This window comes from Salvelinus fontinalis, unplaced genomic scaffold (assembly GCF_029448725.1).
Source record: "Salvelinus fontinalis isolate EN_2023a unplaced genomic scaffold, ASM2944872v1 scaffold_0181, whole genome shotgun sequence".
Taxonomy (NCBI): domain Eukaryota; kingdom Metazoa; phylum Chordata; class Actinopteri; order Salmoniformes; family Salmonidae; genus Salvelinus; species Salvelinus fontinalis.
The window spans coordinates 101,930-120,292 of NW_026600390.1; the positions used below are offsets into that span (position 1 = coordinate 101,930).

The 18,363-nt window shown below is 49.0% G+C and overlaps 1 protein-coding gene across 1 annotated transcript in view; it reads right to left on the bottom strand.

Moving 5' to 3' along the window:
- The window catches only part of exoc4 (exocyst complex component 4), a gene marked incomplete at its 3' end in the record, with an annotated part of 213,325 nt that overhangs the window by 93,636 nt on the left and 101,326 nt on the right, over positions 1-18,363 (bottom strand). Inside the window, 1 exon segment of the mRNA XM_055912558.1 lies at positions 16,328-16,424. Within this exon segment, the coding sequence (XP_055768533.1) occupies positions 16,328-16,424 (97 nt within the window).

The following is an 18,363-nucleotide window of genomic DNA, read 5'->3' on the forward strand; positions in this document are numbered from 1 at the left end:
GATTGTGGAGCTGCAGAGCTCCACACAAGGCAGATGGAGAATTCTACAGTATGGTATCAACGTTGAGTTGACATACAGAGCAGGATTCAGATACAAACTGATAGAGAAGAATTGAACTAAAACAAAAAGGCAGGTAGCATAAGACTCCGGATTCACAGGACCTGGATGTGTCTCAAATGGCACCTCGTTCCCTATATAGTGCACTAGATTTGACCAGGGTCCATAGGGTGCCATTTGGGATGCACTCACTGTTTTGATAATTTAATCAATCAACTGTAATTATAAAGCCCTTTTTACATCAGCCGATGTCACAAAGTGCTTATACAGAAACCCAGCCAAAACTCCAAACAGCAAGCAATGCAGGTGTAGAAGCACGGTGACTAAGAAAAACTACCTAGAAAGGCAGGAATCTAGGAAGAAACCTAGAGAGGAACCAGGCTATGAGGGGTGGCCAGTCCTCTTCTGGCTGTGCCGGGTGGAGATTATAACAGAACATGTCCAAGATGTCCAAACGTTCATAGATGGCCAGCAGGGTCAAATAATAATCATCACAGTGGTTGTCGAGGGTGCAACAGGTCAGCACCTCAGGAGTAATTGTCAGTTGGCTTTTCACAGCCGAGCATTCAGAGTTAGAGACAGCAGGTGCGGTAAAGAGAGAGAGTCATAAACAGCAGGTCCGGGACAAGGTAGCGCGACCGGTGAACAGGTCAGGGTTCCATAGCTGCAGGCAGAACAGTTGGGACTGGGGACAGCAAGGAGTCATCCGTGAGGCATGGTCCCAGGGCTCAGGTCCTCTGGGAGGGGAGGGAGATCAGTAAGTCCTGATCTAACATGATTTGACAAGTAAAAGCAAAGCAACACATATCTCAGTATACATGTACACTGTACATTGACTGTGTGTTGTGTGTCCCTTGCTGCACAATGAATATCCCTGTAGGGACAAAGTTTAAATTCAACTAAATAGATGGTCACTGGAGAGAATAGCACACTGTGTGACTCAGATGTATTTAAACGAGACAAAAGATAATTTTTTACTTGAAGAAAACACAACACGAGCAAGAATTGACTTAAAAATTCCAGAGTTGAAAGAGTTTTTTCACTTTTCCAGAAAGTTATTTTAGCCTCCAACAGAATGTATGTAACGGGGCTGGTAATGAGACAGAGTAAATGACCATGACACAGACCTGTACACCTCCAGGCACATCAGTAGGGGGGCCACTGGCCCCATCTTTCATAGACCTTCCTCTGAACCCTCTCCTCCTCTTCACCCCTACCGTCATACCTCAGTGTCTGCCCACTGTCGACTTCTCCCTATCCCCTCATCTCTCTCTTCTTCCCGCTCTATTCATCTCTCTCTTTTCTCTCTCTCTTCATCTCTCTTGTTCCCTCAATGTATCTCTCTTCATCTCTCCTCTTCATCTCTCTTGTTCCCTCAATGTATCTCTTCATCTCTCCTCTTCTCCCTCTATTAATTTCTCTTGTTCCCTCAATATATCTCTATTCATCTCTCTTGTTCCCTAACTGTATCTCTCTTCATCTCTCCTCTTCTCCCTTTATTCATATCTCTTGTTCCTTCAATGTATCTCTCTTCATCTCTCCTCTTCTCCCTCTATTCATATCTCTTGTTCCCTCAATGTATCTCTCTTCATTTCTCCTCTTCTCTCTATTCATCTCTCTTATTCTCCTTGCTGAAGTAGCTGCTGTACCTCCTCACTCTGGTACTGTCTCCCTCCTAGTCTCTTCCTCCTCACCCTGCTACTGTCTCTCTCCTAGTCTCTTCCTCCTCACCCTGCTACTGTCTCCCTCCTAGTCTCTTCCTCCTCACCCTGCTACTGTCTCTCTCCTAGTCTTTTCCTCCTCTTCCCTCTGTTACTGTCTCTCTCCTAGTCTCTTCCTCCTCCTCCCTCTGTTACTGTCTCTCTCCTAGTCTCTTCCTTCTCTTCCCTCTGTTACTGTCTCTCTCCTAGTCTCTTCTTCCTCACTCTGTTACTGTCTCTCTCCTAGTCTCTTCTCATCCTGCTGTTACTGTCTCTCTCCTAGTCTCTTCCTCCTCACTCTGTTACTGTCTCCCTCCTAGTCTCTTCCTCCTCCTCCCTCTGTTACTGTCTCTCTCCTAGTCTCTTCCTCCTCCCTCCGTCTCTCTCCTAGTCTCTTCCTCCTCTTCCCTCTGTTAATGTCTCTCTCCAAGTCTCTTCCTCCTCCTCCCTCTGTTACTGTCTCTCTCCTAGGCTCTTCTCCTCCTAGCGTTATTGTCTCTCTCCTAGTCTCTTCCTCCTCTTCCCTCTGTTACTGTCTCTCTCCTAGTCTCTTCCTCCTCCTCCCTCCGTTACTGTCTCTCTCCAAGTCTCGACCTCCTACTCCCTCTGTTACTGTCTCTCTCCTAGTCTCTTCTCCTCCTGCTGTTATTGTCTCTCTCCTAGTCTTTTCGTCTTCACTCTGTTACTGTCTCTCTCCTAGTCTCTTCCTCCTCTTCCCTCTGGTACTGTCTCTCTCCTAGTCTCTTCCTCCTCCTTCTGTTACTGTCTCTCTCCTAGTCTCTTCCTACTCCCTCCGTTACTGTCTCTCTCCTAGTCTCTTCCTCCTCTTCCCTCTGTTACTGTCTCTCTCCTAGTCTCTTCCTCTTCCCTCTGTTACTGTCGCTCTCCTAGTCTCTTCCTCCTCCTCCCTCTGTTACTGTCTCTCTCCTAGTCTCTTCCTCCTCCCCTCTGTTACTGTCTCTCTCCTAGTCTCTTCCTCCTCCTCCCTCTGTTACTGTCTCTCTCCTAGTCTCTTCCTCCTCCCTCTGTTACTTTCTCTCTCCTAGTCTCTTCATCCTCATCCCTCTGTTATTGTCTCTCTCCTAGTCTCTTCCTCCTCCTCCTCCCTCTGTTACTGTCTGTCTCCTAATCTCTTCCTCCTCCTCCCTCTGTTACTGTCTCTCTCCTAGTCTCTTCCTCCTCCTCCCTCTGTTACTGTCTCTCTCCTAGTCTCTTCCACCTCGTCCCTCTGTTACTGTCTCTCTCCTAGTCTCTTCCTCCTCCCTCTGTTACTGTCTCTCTCCTAGTCTCTTCATCCTCATCCCTCTGTTATTGTCTCTCTCCTAGTCTCTTCCTCCTCCTCATCCCTCTGTTACTGTCTGTCTCCTAGTCTCTTCATCCTCATCCCTCTGTTACTGTCTCTCTCCTAGTCTCTTTCTCTTCCCTCTGTTACTGTCTCTCTCCTAGTCTCTTCCTCCTCTTCCCTCTGGTACTGTCTCTCTCCTAATCTCTTCCTCCTCCCTCTGGTACTGTCTCTCTCCTAGTCTCTTTCTCTTCCCTCTGTTACTGTCTCTCTCCTAGTCTGTTCCTCCTCCTCCCTCTGGTACTGTCTCTCTCCTAGTCTCTTCCTCCTCCCTCTGTTACTGTCTCTCTCCTAGTCTCTTCCTCTTCCCTCTGTTACTGTCGCTCTCCTAGTCTCTTCCTCCTCCTCCCTCTGTTACTGTCTCTCTCCTAGTCTCTTCCTCCTCCCCTCTGTTACTGTCTCTCTCCTAGTCTCTTCCTCCTCCTCCCTCTGTTACTGTCTCTCTCCTAGTCTCTTCCTCCTCCCTCTGTTACTTTCTCTCTCCTAGTCTCTTCATCCTCATCCCTCTGTTATTGTCTCTCTCCTAGTCTCTTCCTCCTCCTCCTCCCTCTGTTACTGTCTGTCTCCTAAACTCTTCCTCCTCCTCCCTCTGTTATTGTCTCTCTCCTAGTCTCTTCCTCCTCCTCCCTCTGTTACTGTCTCTCTCCTAGTCTCTTCCTCCTCCTCCCTCTGTTACTGTCTCTCTCCTAGTCTCTTCCTCCTCCCTCTGTTACTGTCTCTCTCCTAGTCTCTTCATCCTCATCCCTCTGTTATTGTCTCTCTCCTAGTCTCTTCCTCCTCCTCATCCCTCTGTTACTGTCTGTCTCCTAGTCTCTTCATCCTCATCCCTCTGTTACTGTCTCTCTCCTAGTCTCTTTCTCTTCCCTCTGTTACTGTCTCTCTCCTAGTCTCTTCCTCCTCTTCCCTCTGGTACTGTCTCTCTCCTAATCTCTTCCTCCTCCCTCTGGTACTGTCTCTCTCCTAGTCTCTTTCTCTTCCCTCTGTTACTGTCTCTCTCCTAGTCTCTTCCTCCTCTTCCCTCTGGTACTGTCTCTCTCCTAATCTCTTCCTCCTCCCTCTGGTACTGTCTCTCTCCTAGTCTCTTTCTCTTCCCTCTGTTACTGTCTCTCTCCTAGTCTGTTCCTCCTCCTCCCTCTGGTACTGTCTCTCTCCTAATCTCTTTCTCTTCCCTCTGTTACTGTCTCTCTCCTAGTCTCTTTATCCTCCCTCTGGTACTGTCTCTCTCCTAGTCTCTTTCTCTTCCCTCTGGTACTGTCTCTCTCCTAGTCTCTTTCTCTTCCCTCTGGTACTGTCTCTCTCCTAGTCTCTTTCTCTTCCCTCTGGTACTGTCTCTCTCCTAGTCTCTTTCTCTTCCCTCTGTTACTGTCTCTCTCCTAATCTCTTTCTCTTCCCTCTGGTACTGTCTCTCTCCTAGTCTCTTTCTCTTCCCTCTGTTACTGTCTCTCTCCTAGTCTCTTTCTCTTCCCTCTGTTACTGTCTCTCTCCTAGTCTCTTTCTCTTCCCTCTGTTACTGTCTCTCTCCTAGTCTCTTTATCCTCCCTCTGGTACTGTCTCTCTCCTAGTCTCTTTATCCTCCCTCTGTTACTGTCTCTCTCCTAGTCTCTTCCTCCTCCTCCCTCTGGTACTGTCTCTCTCCTAGTCTCTTTATCCTCCCTCTGGTACTGTCTCTCTCCTAGTCTCTTTCTCTTCCCTCTGTTACTGTCTCTCTCCTAATCTCTTTCTCTTCCCTCTGTTACTGTCTCTCTCCTAGTCTCTTTATCCTCCCTCTTCCCTCTGTTTCATCTCTTCTACCTGTTGTTGTCGTTGTGGCAGCAGAGAGAGCTGTCTATCCCAGGGCTGAGGGTAAGTGACAGTGTAAGTGTCTGAACAACTAACTGACTGACTGATTGACCAGTTACCCCTGACAGAGGACACAGTTCAATCAAGTAGGTCTTCTACCACTAGGCTTTCCCCTGACGCTCTCTCTCTTGATCTCAAACATGGTTATATGAGATTTTAAACCTCCTGAGGACCTAGGGTCACAACCTGAGGACCTCATTCCAAACAACCCAGCCATTCATTGGGAGGTTACATTGTGAGGTAGCTTGCCATGTCATATCTTAAGGTCTAGGGTGTGAAGCTGATTGAAGTGTACAGTAACTGACCTTGTTATCATGACCCATCCAAAAATACCTACAGTACAGAGTACACAGCCAATTCCCCCCGGGCCACCGGTGTCACCCTCTTTCAGAGTCACGGTGAGATTTCTAAGGTCACCAAAACATTTCTTAAGGAGAACTATTGTTGGAAGCAAAATATAAAAGTTCAGAACTTGTTTCTCTTTCAAACTTTTAGACTTTCATCTGGGAGTTTTTGGACCAAATATCAGGTTAGAGATCCAGAGAGTAGGAGTTCTGGTAACTGTCCAGTGTACCGGCTCAACGCAGCATGGTACCTGTCCAGGGTCGACCCAGTGTACCGGCTCAACGCAGCATGGTACCTGTCCAGGGTCGACCCAGTGTACCAGCTCAACGCAGCATGGTACCTGTCCAGGGTCGACCCAGTGTACCGGCTCAACGCAGCATGGTAACTGTCCAGTGTACCGGCTCAACGCAGCATGGTACCTGTCCAGGGTCGACCCAGTGTACCGGCTCAACGCAGCATGGTACCTGTCCAGGGTCGACCCAGTGTACCGGCTCAAAGCAGCATGGTACCTGTCCAGGGTCGACCCAGTGTACCGGCTCAACGCGTTTAAATTCAACTGAATAGATGGTCACTGGAGAGAATAGCACACTGTGTGACTCAGATGTATTTAAATGAGACAAAAGAGAATTCTTTACTTGAAGAAAACTCAACACGAGCAAGAATTGACTTAAAAATTCCAGAGTTGAAAGAGTTTTTTCACTTTTCCAGAAAGTTATTTTAGCCAGGGTCGACCCAGTGTAACGGCTCAACGCAGCATGGTAACTGTCCAGGGTCGACCCAGTGTACCGGCTCAACGTAGCATAGTACCTGTCCAGGGTCGACCCAGTGTACCGGCTCAACGCAGCATGGTACCTGTTCAGGGACGACCCAGTGTACCGGCTCAACGCAGCATGGTACCTGTCCAGGGTCGACCCAGTGTACCGGCTCAACGCAGCATGGTACCTGTCCAGGGTCGACCCAGTGTACCGGCTCAACGCAGCATGGTAACTGTCCAGGGTCGACCCAGTGTACCGGCTCAACGCAGCATGGTACCTGTCCAGGGTCGACCCAGTGTACCGGCTCAACGCAGCATGGTACCTGTCCAGGGTCGACCCAGTGTACCGGCTCAACGCAGCATGGTACCTGTCCAGGGTCGACCCAGTGTACCGGCTCAACGCAGCATGGTAACTGTCCAGGGTCGACCCAGTGTACCGGCTCAACGCAGCATGGTACCTGTCCAGGGTCAACCCAGTGTACCGGCTCAACGCAGCATGGTACCTGTCCAGGGTCGACCCAGTGTACCGGCTCAACGCAGCATGGTACCTGTCCAGGGTCGACCCAGTGTACCGGCTCAACGCAGCATGGTAACTGTCCAGGGTCGACCCAGTGTACCGGCTCAACGCAGCATGGTAACTGTCCAGGGGCGACCCAGTGTACCGGCTCAACGCAGCATGGTACCTGTCCAGGGTCGACCCAGTGTACCGGCTCAACGCAGCATGGTACCTATCCAGGGTCGACCCAGTGTACCGGCTCAACGCAGCATGGTAACTGTCCAGGGTCGACCCAGTGTACCGGCTCAACGCAGCATGATACCTGTCCAGGGTCGACCCAGTGTACCGGCTCAACGCAGCATGGTACCTGTCCAGGGTCGACCCAGTGTACCGGCTCAACGCAGCATGGTAACTGTCCAGGGTCGACCCAGTGTACCGGCTCAACGCAGCATGGTACCTGTCCAGGGTTGACCCAGTGTACCGGCTCAACTGCTTTGTAATAAAGCAAGAAATTGATACCTTGTGTTTGGAAGCAAAAGGGGAGCGAGACAAGAGGGAACAAAAATGTAAATAGTGTCTGTTGTGTAACTCCGCCCGGCAACTAGAAATCAATATGTATTGTGTAACTACGAACCTCCAATTTCATAGAGGTGGGTTAGGGACTAGATTGAAGCAGCATAGAGGTGGGTTAGGGACTGATGCAGCATAGAGGTGGGTTAGGGACTGATGCAGCATAGAGGTGGGTTAGGGACTAGATTGATGCAGCATAGAGGTGGGTTAGGGACTGATGCAGCATAGAGGTGGGTTAGGGACAAGATTGATGCAGCATAGAGGTGGGTTAGGGACTGATGCATCATAGAGGTGGGTTAGGGACTAGATTGATGCAGCATAGAGGTGGGTTAGGGACTGATGCATTATAGAGGTGGGTTAGGGACTAGATTGATGCGGTATAGAGGTGGGTCAGGGACTAGATTGATGCAGCATAGAGGTGGGTCAGGGACTAGATTGATGCAGCATAGAGGTGGGTTAGGGACTAGATGGATGCAGCATAGAGGTGGGTCAGGGACTGATGTATCATAGAGGTGGGTTAGGGACTAGAGTGATGCAGCATAGAGGTGGGTTAGGGACTAGATTGATGTAGCATAGAGGTGGGTTAGGGACTAGATGGATGCAGCATAGAGGTGGGTTAGGGACTAGATTGATGCAGCATAGATGTGGGTTAGGGACTAGATGGATGCAGCATAGAGGTGGGTCAGGGACTGATGCAGCATAGAGGTGGGTCAGGGACTGATGTAGCATAGAGGTGGGTTAGGGACTAGATTGATGCGGCATAGAGGTGGGTCAGGGACTAGATTGATGCAGCATAGAGGGGTGTTAGGGACTAGATTGATGCAGCATAGAGGTGGGTCAGGGACTGATGTAGCATAGAGGTGGGTTAGGGACTAGATTGATGCAGCATAGAGGTGGGTTAGGGACTAGATTGATGCAGCATAGAGGTGGATTAGGGACTGATGCATCATAGAGGTGGGTTAGGGACTAGATTGATGCAGCATAGAGGTGGGTTAAGGACTAGATTGATGCAGCATAGAGGTGGGTTAGGGACTAGATTGATGCAGCATAGAGGTGGATTAGGGACTGATGCATCATAGAGGTGGGTTAGGGACTAGATTGATGCAGCATAGAGGTGGGTTAGGGACTAGATTGATGCAGCATAGAGGTGGGTTGGGGACTGATGCAGCATAGAGGTGGTTAGGGACTAGATTGATGTAGCATAGAGGTGGTTAGGGACTGGACTGATGCAGCATAGAGGTGGTTAGGGACTGGACTGATGCAGCATAGAGGTGGGTTAGGGACTAGATTGAGACTGATGCACCATAGAGGTGGGTTAGGGACTGATGCAGTATAGAGGTGGGTTAGAGACTGATGCAGTATAGAGGTGGGTTGGGGACTGATGCAGCATAGAGGTGGGTTGGGGACTGATGCAGTATAGAGGTGGGTTAGAGACTGATGCAGTATAGAGGTGGGTTGGGGACTGATGCAGCATAGAGGTGGGTTAGGGACTAGATTGATGCAGCATAGAGGTGGGTTAAGGACTAGATTGATGCAGCATAGAGGTGGGTTAGGGACTAGATTGATGCAGCATAGAGGTGGATTAGGGACTGATGCATCATAGAGGTGGGTTAGGGACTAGATTGATGCAGCATAGAGGTGGGTTAGGGACTAGATTGATGCAGCATAGAGGTGGGTTGGGGACTGATGCAGCATAGAGGTGGTTAGGGACTAGATTGATGTAGCATAGAGGTGGGTTAGGGACTGGATTGATGCAGCATAGAGGTGGGTCAGGGACTAGATTGATGCAGCATAGAGGTGGGTTAGGGACTGGATTGATGCAGCATAGAGGTGGGTTAGGGACTAGATTGATGCAGCATAGAGGTGGTTAGGGACTAGATTGATGTAGCATAGAGGTGGGTTAGGGACTGGATTGATGCAGCATAGAGGTGGGTTAGGGACTGGATTGATGCAGCATAGAGGTGGGTTAGGGACTGATGCATCATAGAGGTGGGTTAGGGACTAGATTGATGCGGCATAGAGGTGGGTTAGGGACTAGATGGATGCGGCATAGAGGTGGGTCAGGGACTAGATGGATGCAGCATAGAGGTGGGTCAGGGACTGATGTAGCATAGAGGTGGGTCAGGGACTAGATGGATGCGGCATAGAGGTGGGTCAGGGACTGGATTGATGCAGCATAGAGGTGGGTTAGGGACTAGATTGATGCAGCATAGAGGTGGGTCAGGGACTGATGCAGCATAGAGGTGGGTTAGGGACTGATGCAGCATAGAGGTGGGTTAGGGACTAGATTGATGCGGCATAGAGGTGGGTCAGGGACTAGATGGATGCAGCATAGAGGTGGGTTAGGGACTGATGTAGCATAGAGGTGGGTCAGGGACTAGATTGATGCGGCATAGAGGTGGGTCAGGGACTAGATGGATGCAGCATAGAGGTGGGTCAGGGACTGATGTAGCATAGAGGTGGGTCAGGGACTAGATTGATGCGGCATAGAGGTGGGTCAGGGACTAGATTGATGCAGCATAGAGGTGGGTTAGGGACTAGATTTATGCAGCATAGAGGTGGGTTAGGGACTAGATTGATGCAGCATAGAGGTGGGTCAGGGACTGATGTATCATAGAGGTGGGTTAGGGACTAGATTGATGCAGCATAGAGGTGGGTTAGGGACTAGATTGATGTAGCATAGAGGTGGGTTAGGGACTAGATTGATGCAGCATAGAGGTGGGTTAGGGACTAGATTGATGTAGCATAGAGGTGGGTCAGGGACTAGATTGATGCGACATAGAGGTGGGTTAGGGACTAGATTGATGCAGCATAGAGGTGGGTTAAGGACTAGATTGATGCAGCATAGAGGTGGATTAGGGACTGATGCATCATAGAGGTGGGTTAGGGACTAGATTGAGACTGATGCACCATAGAGGTGGGTTGGGGACTGATGCAGCATAGAGGTGGTTAGGGACTGGACTGATGCAGCATAGAGGTGGTTAGGGACTGGATTGATGCAGCATAGAGGTGGGTTAGGGAGTAGATTGATGCAGCATAGAGGCGGGTTAGGGACTGGATTGATGCAGCATAGAGGTGGTTAGGGACTAGATTGATGTAGCATAGAGGTGGGTTAGGGACTGGATTGATGCAGCATAGAGGTGGGTTAGGGACTAGATTGATGCAGCATAGAGGTGGGTTAGGGACGGGACTAATGCAGCATAGAGATGTGTTAGGGACTGACTGATGTAGCACAGAGGTGGGCTAGGGACTGATGCAGCACAGAGGTGGGCTAGGGACTGATGCAGCACAGAGGTGGGCTAGGGACTGATGCAGCACAGAGGTGGGCTAGGGACTGATGCAGCACAGAGGTGGGCTAGGGACTGATGCAGCACAGAGGTGGGTTAGGGACTGGTCTGATACCGATACAGATAGGGGAAGTGGGTAGAAGATGAGATAGGGGAAAGACTGACTGTTGGTGGGCCAAAAGAGACAGACACAGTTTGGATGCCTCAGTGATAATTCCTCTACACTGCTCTGTCATCTTCACATTTACACAGCAGCCCTACAACCAACCCTTATCCACTGAAGACGGGCAGCTGCTCAAACACAGGACACACAGACAGACACACCAGTGCCAGGGCTCATCATCCGCGGGCAGAGAGGATGGTGGAGAGGGAGAGATTAGGGAGCGGGCGCCGAGTCGTCCCTTTTCAAAATGCCAATGTCGGTCAGGGCACAGGGTTTAAATACCACTCAAATGTCAGCTGGAAACCCCCACAAGTCAAACTAAATTACCTCCTACCTGCACCAACTCCCCTTCTGCACCCGCTGCACTCGGTGTGTGTGTGTGTGTGTGTGTGTGTGTGTGTGTGTGTGTGTGTGTGTGTGTGTGTGTGTGTGTGTGTGTGTGTGTGTGTGTGTGTGTGTGTGTGTGTAAGAATTGCCTGCATGTTGGCACAGAACAAACAAAACAACACACACTATGACTGCTGCTGCAGTGTAGCTCCTCTTTCAGCCTGATCGATGTTCTGTAGCTCACACACAGCCATTTACTATGGAGCTCCAAACACCCCCCATTAAATGAAAACACACAGCCCTTTATAAAACTTCCCCATCGATCCTTCCGCTGACAATTGATACTTAGAAAAACACTTTCTCTCCCCCCTGCACCAATACACAGTAGATAGGAACAGGAGTCAGTATATTTAGCTAGTGTATACCAGTGATATACAAGTTGTTTGTATAGAAAAGCAGAGAGCTATACAGTGTATTGATCCATATAGCCTTAAGGGCTAGACCACCCTATAACAGTATCCATATACATATCACAGTCACAGAGGCCTGGACATATACTATAGCACAATCAATTCACACAACCAATTCTCCAGTCACTCTTTTACAATGCCCAGCCCTGCTATCAACCACAAATTACACCTACGCTACAGTATTGATCAACACACACACACACACACCAACTTTTTGGACCCGTTCCGAAATGGACCTGGTGCTTTCCCACCCAGACCCGATTTGCATAAAACAAGTAGACACCTGTTAAGTAGACACCTGTTCCAAATGGACCCGATGACAACCAGACCCATTCCGTATAAATCTGGTCAGATCTAGAGTCGGTCCAATCTGAGTGAGGGAAGCAGCAGAAAATAAAACGTTTTAAGCTACTTTATTAACCGGAGCTGATAAAGTGCAAGAGGGGGGAGAGAGGTGCTGCTCTAGAAGGCGGGGGAGGAGCCGTACTGTGAGTGAGTGACACGGGGAGGAGGGAACCAACCAAGCCGACTCGTGCTATAGTGGACAAATAGCTGCCATAGCTAGGTTATTTATCATCAAATATGATTACATAGTACCTGTCTTGACTACATCAAAATGGGAAAAGCTAGTTAAGCTAGCTAGCTAGGCTAACTGAAGCTGCAGTGAAAGCGCTTTCTAATCCTACTGTTACAAATAACACCACCACCCTGCAGAATATTAAGTAGCAGCCTACCTGTTGGCTCTTGGTCGTGCTAACCTATCCTCCCCCTTTAACTTTTAATTCTGTCATTTTAATTCCAGCCTCCTGACGCTTTGATGACTCCTGATTGGCCAACAACAACAAGCGCCACGCTCAACTCTCGTGAAAAGCAAGAGCAGCAGCATAAATGATAAAATGTCTCTCTCCTGCAGCAGTTGCTTTCGGATCTGTACGGGTCCTTCTGGACACAAGTCAGTTTAAATGACAATCATATCAGAGACGTGACATTATTTAGGATTCTGGATCCGGACCCGCTCGAGTCCTGTATCGAGTCTCGGGTATACAGTCGTGGCCAAAAGTTTTGAGAATGACACAAATATTCATTTCCACAAAGTTTGCTGCTTCAGTGTCTTTAGATATTTTTGTCAGATGTTACTATAGAATACTGAAGTATAATTACAAGCATTTTATAAGTGTCAAATATCGATGTTTTGTTCCCCGAGCCACTTAGTTTTGCCTTATGGCAAGGTGCTCCATCATGCTGGAAAAGGCATTGTTCGTCACCAAACTGTTCCTGGATGGTTGGGAGAAGTTGCTCTCGGAGGATGTGTTGGTACCATTCTTTATTCATAGCTGTGTTCTTAGGCAAAATTGTGAGTGAGCCCACTCCCTTGGCTGAGAAGCAACCCCACACATGAATGGTTTCAGGATGCTTTACTGTTGGCATGACACAGGACTGATGGTAGCGCTCACCTTGTCTTCTCCGGACAAGCTTTTTTCCGGATGTCCCAAACAAACATCAGAGAAAATGACTTTACCCCAGTCCTCAGCAGTCCAATCCCTGTACCTTTTGCAGAATATCAGTCTGTCCCTGATCTTTTTCCCGGAGAGAAGTGGCTTCTTTGCTGCCCTTCTTGACACCAGGCCATCCTGCAAAAGTATTCGTCTCACTGTGCGTGCAGATGCACTCACACCTGCCTGCTGCCATTCCTGAGCAAGCTCTGTACTGGTGGTGCCCCGATCCCGCAGCTGAATCAACTTTAGGAGACGGTCCTGGCGCATGCTGGACTTTCTTGGCGGCCCTGAAGCCATCTTCACAACAATTGAACCGCTCTCCTTGACGTTCTTGATGATCTGATAAATGGTTGATTTAGGTGCAACCTTACTGGCAGCAATATCCTTGCCTGTGAAGCCCTTTTTGTGGAAAGCAATGATGACGGCACGTCAACCATGGTTGACAGAGGAAGAACAATGATTCCAAGCACCACCCTTCTTTTGAAGCTTCCAGTCTGTTATTCGAACTCAATCAGTATGACAGAGTGATCTCCAGCCTTGTCCTCGTCAACACTCACACCTGTGTTAACGAGAGAATCCCTGACATGATGTCAGCTGGTCCTTTTGTGGCAGGGCTGAAATGCAGTGGAAATGTTTTTGGGGGATTCAGTTCATTTGCATGGCAAAGAGGGACTTTGCAATTCATTGCAATTCATCTGATCACTCTTTATAACATTCATATATAACATTCATATATAACATTTATAACATGGAGTATATGCAAATTGCCATCATACAAACTGAGGCAGCAGACTTTGTGAAAATTAATATTTGTGTCATTCTCAAAACTTTTGGCCACGACTGTACAGTTGAAGTCGGAAGTTTACATACACCTTAGCCAAAAACATTTAGACTCAGTTTTTCACAATTCCTGACATTTAATCCTAGTAAAAATTCCTTGTCTTAGGTCAGTTAGGATCACCACTTTATTTTAAGAATGTGAAATGTCAGAATAATAGTAGAGAGAATGATTTATTTCAGCTTTTATTTATTTCATCACATTCCCAGTGGGTCAGAAGTTTACATACACTCAATTAGCATTTGGTAGCATTACCAATTACGTGTGTCATGCACAAAGTAGAGGTCTTAACCGACTTGCCAAAACTATAGTTTGTAAACAAGAAATTTGTTGAGTGGTTGAAAAACGAGTTAATAACTCCAACCTAAGTGTATGTAAACTTCCGACTTCAACTGTAAGTGGTTCCGTGAAGACCTGTATTCCACACACACACACACACACACACATTACCCCCCCCCACCCCCCCCACCCCCCTCACCACTACACTCCATTTATTTCCTATGCAGTATTACTCACTTACCTGTTATGGGAGTTGCTATTAAAAACAGCCATAAGCTGTATCAGTGGGTATTAAAGTGGCTTCTATCAAAGGTGCCAGGGCTGGGTCTCTACACAGACATTAGAAAGCCATCTGCCAGTGAGTAGTAACACAGCTCTGTTGCCACTGCCAGCTCAGAGGGGCACACACACACACGTGCACTCACGCACAGGGGGAGAGAGAGGGAGCGAGAGAGAAAGAGAAAGCGAGAGAGAGATGATTTAGTGTGATTGATTTGATCCATTACTGACAACAAGGGAACGGCAGCAGCCACTCACTGTTAAGTATCTCTACCCAGACCTTCCACAGCCCCTACCCAGCCCTTCCACAGCCCCTACCCAGCCCTTCCACAGCCCCTACCCAGACCTTCCACAGCCCCTACCCAGCCCTTCCACAGCCCCTACCCAGACCTTCCACAGCCCCTACCCAGACCTTCCACAGCCCCTACCCAGCCCCTACCCAGCCCTTCCACAGCCCCTACCCAGCCCTTCCACAGCCCCTACCCAGCCCTTCCACAGCCCCTACCCAGCCCTTCCACAGCCCCTACCCAGACCTTCCACAGCCCCTACCCAGACCTTCCACAGCCCCTACCCAGCCCTTCCACAGCCCCTACCCAGCCCTTCCACAGCCCCTACCCAGCCCTTCCACAGCCCCTACCCAGCCCTTCCACAGCCCCTACCCAGCCCTTCCACAGCCCCTACCCAGACCTTCCACAGCCCCTACCCAGCCCTTCCACAGCCCCTACCCAGCCCTTCCACAGCCCCTACCCAGCCCTTCCACAGCCCCTACCCAGACCTTCCACAGCCCCTACCCAGACCTTTCACAGCCCCTACCCAGCCCTTCCATAGCCCCTACCCAGACCTTCCACAGCCCCTACCCAGCCCCTACCCAGACCTTTCACAGCCCTTCCATAGCCCCTACCAAGACCTTCCACAGCCCCTACCCAGACCTTCCACAGCCCTTCCACAGCCCTTCCACAGCCCCTACCCAGACCTTCCACAAACCATACCACAGACCCTACCCGGGGCGTCTGTCTCAATGAGATAGGGTGTAGTTCACTTCTGTACGAGGAAAGGACATTTGCGTTCAACAATGGGGCACACACACACACACACACACACACACACACACACACACACACACACACACACACACACACAGTAGCCCTACAGTACAGTACCAACTGGCTCCAAGTCTAAGTAAGGGGAAATATTACAGTTTAATGGAAGCCCTGGTGATTCATCACTGCAAGGAAGGTCAATCTAATTAGGCTGTTTGAAAATTGGATTTCCACAAGTCTTTGGGGACACTGTGTTATATACAGTAGAGTACACTGTCACTGTAGGCAATACTAATCACTGCGGTAGATTACATTACATTCTGGAATATTGCTAAGCATAAATATTAAAAACCACAAATATCAGAAAAGAAGCACAGCGAAAATGTAGGCCTATCATTTGGATTATGACCATTTAAAAAAACGTAAATATCAGATAGGAAGCACACTCAAAATGTAGGCTATCATCTCCCTTATTGTGGGGGTTTGGGGGAGGATGGACTATCCATCTATGAAAGCGGTAGAGTATAATCAATGGGAGGATTACTAAAAGGATGTAATGGATATAATCTAATTGGTAGCCATTCTACTGGTTTAGAGTCATGCTCCAGTCTGAGTGCTGCCCATGGTTTGGATCATGGATGTCCCCTCACATTGACTATACATAGTGGACCAGACCAATGATCTTATAAGACGTTGAAAGGGAAAATGTCATGTGGATTGGACTAAACTAAAGGCTTTTAGGGAAAATTACGTCAAAATGAATCAACATGAATGAACAGCGTAAGGAAGTAGTTGCTGTCTGAGGGAAGATGTGTCTTGTTGTCTGTGACTGGTATGATGGAAGGCCATTGTCTCCGCTCTAGTGCCCTTCAGTGCATATTGACCATGGCCACATATTATTAAATCAGTGTGTGTGTGTGTGTGTGTGTGTGTGTGTGTGTGTGTGTGTGTGTGTGTGTGTGTGTGTGTGTGTGTGTGTGTGTGTGTGTGTGTGTGTGTGTGTGTGTGTGTGTGTGTGTGTGTGTGTGTGGTTAGTAAGTCCTACCTGAGGAGAGGCTGGAAGATCACTGTGATGTTCCTGGCTCCAGGTTTACACACAAACTTCATCTCTCCTCCTTCGATCAGGTTATCATCTGCACCCCCTGGAATGAGAGGAGGGAAACAGAGAAAGACTGAGACAAAGAGACAGACAGAAAGAGTAACACAGTCCTTTAACGTGGTGAGTAAACAGAGTCCTCCATCAAGGTCAACACAGACGTGATCAATCGTCAGATTCACCCAAAGCATCCCCATTGAGAGTATATTAGACCGAGTTAAAATCTATTCAAAATGGCCGCCACATGTTGCTAAAATACAATGTTTCCACAGGTCCCCGTGTGGGGTTATCAGGCAAAGAATAAAGCCATCATCTTCCATTATTAAGACATCATCCTATCAGTCAGCACAGCCAGACTCAGACACTCACTGGACCCTTCCAACGACTCCCACATCCATGCCCCTGCGCTAGTGGGGGCATGGGTGAACCCCTCCGTGAACCCCTCGGCTAACAGGGTTAATCAGAAAATCATTGGTGTGTAACTCACTCCGACCTGGGGGTGGCGTGAGAGGGTTGGCGAGAGAGGGTGGGCGAGAGAGGATGGGTGAGAGGGGGAGGGCGAGAGAGAGTGGGTGAGAGGGGGGAGTGGGTGAGAGGGGGGGGCGAGAGGGGGGAGTGGGTGAGGGGGGGGGGGCGAGAGAGGTTGGGTGAGAGGGGGGAGGGCGAGAGAGGGTGGGTGAGAGGGGGGGGCGAGAGAGGGTGGGTGAGATGGGGGGCGAGAGAGGGTGGGCGAGATGGGGTGGGTGAGAGGGAGAGGGCGAGAGAGGGTGGGTGGGTGAGATGGGGGGCGAGATATGGTGGGTGAGATGGGGGGCGAGAGAGGTTGGGCGAGGGGGGGTTAAAGGCGGCCGATCAAGCATCAACTACACCACAGTTCCTCATTTCGTCCAGTCAACCTGAAGTAGTCAATATAATTGACATAGAAGGAATTGCGGACCGTTGTCGATAAAAAAACGAAGTCGGCGAACGGTGTCCCGTGCAGGCCCCGGTGGATCGATGAATATAAATAACGGAGAGGTGAGGATCGACAGTGGCGTTGCTCTCCCTCCCCCACAGTGCACAGGGACACTGTTATTCATTAAAATTTCACACATCGCTTTTTAACCACTGGAGAGGGTTGTCAGTTGTCTTTCAGCTTTGGCTTGACAGTATTTTATCTGTCCCTCGCAGCGCAGTGGCTTGGAGTCTAGAGGACACTGGTTAATAGTGGATTCTCGTGGCTAGCATTCTGAACAGTTTCTCCCATTGCTTCTAACTGGGATGTGCTTTAGCATAAACACTGTACTTGGTGTGGTGCTGCACATTCCAGAGGTTCATTGGGCTGATATAATCATGGATATGGGGTCTGGGAGTTTGTTGGCGTGTGTGTGTGTGTTTTGCGTGTGTGCTTGTGTGGTGTGTGTATCTGTGTCTTACAATGGAGGGTGATATCAGTTTCAATTGGTATTTCAATCTAAACTAGACCTCTGAGTCTATATTACAACAGACAGACAACACCCACTGATGGTGTTGAAGCCAGTCTCCAGTCAGCTTTACCTGCATTGATGGTGTTGAAGCTAGTCTCCAGTCAGCTTTACCTGTATTGATGGTGTTGAAGCTAGTCTCCAGTCAGCTTTACCTGTATTGATGGTGTTGAAGCCAGTCTCCAGTCAGCTTTACCTGCATTGATGGTGTTGAAGCCAGTCTCCAGTCAGCTTTACCTGTATAACCCTGCATTCAAATGTCCATCATAACATTGTTCCCTCAGCCTCCTGACTCTCTGATAGTTGTAATGAAACCCGCTCCATTGTAAAGAACGGAGACAACTACTCTCTCATCCCAATCCATCCATCCCCTTTTCTCATTACAAAGAAGAGATGCTTTCATTCCATTCAAAAGCTTTTAGACTACATTTTCTCTGCTGTTTCCATGAAAATTCATTTGTGTGGGAACGGCTTCTTGTTGCTAAGTGGAAAGAGTGCCCAGGTTCTAATTCTCTCTCTCTC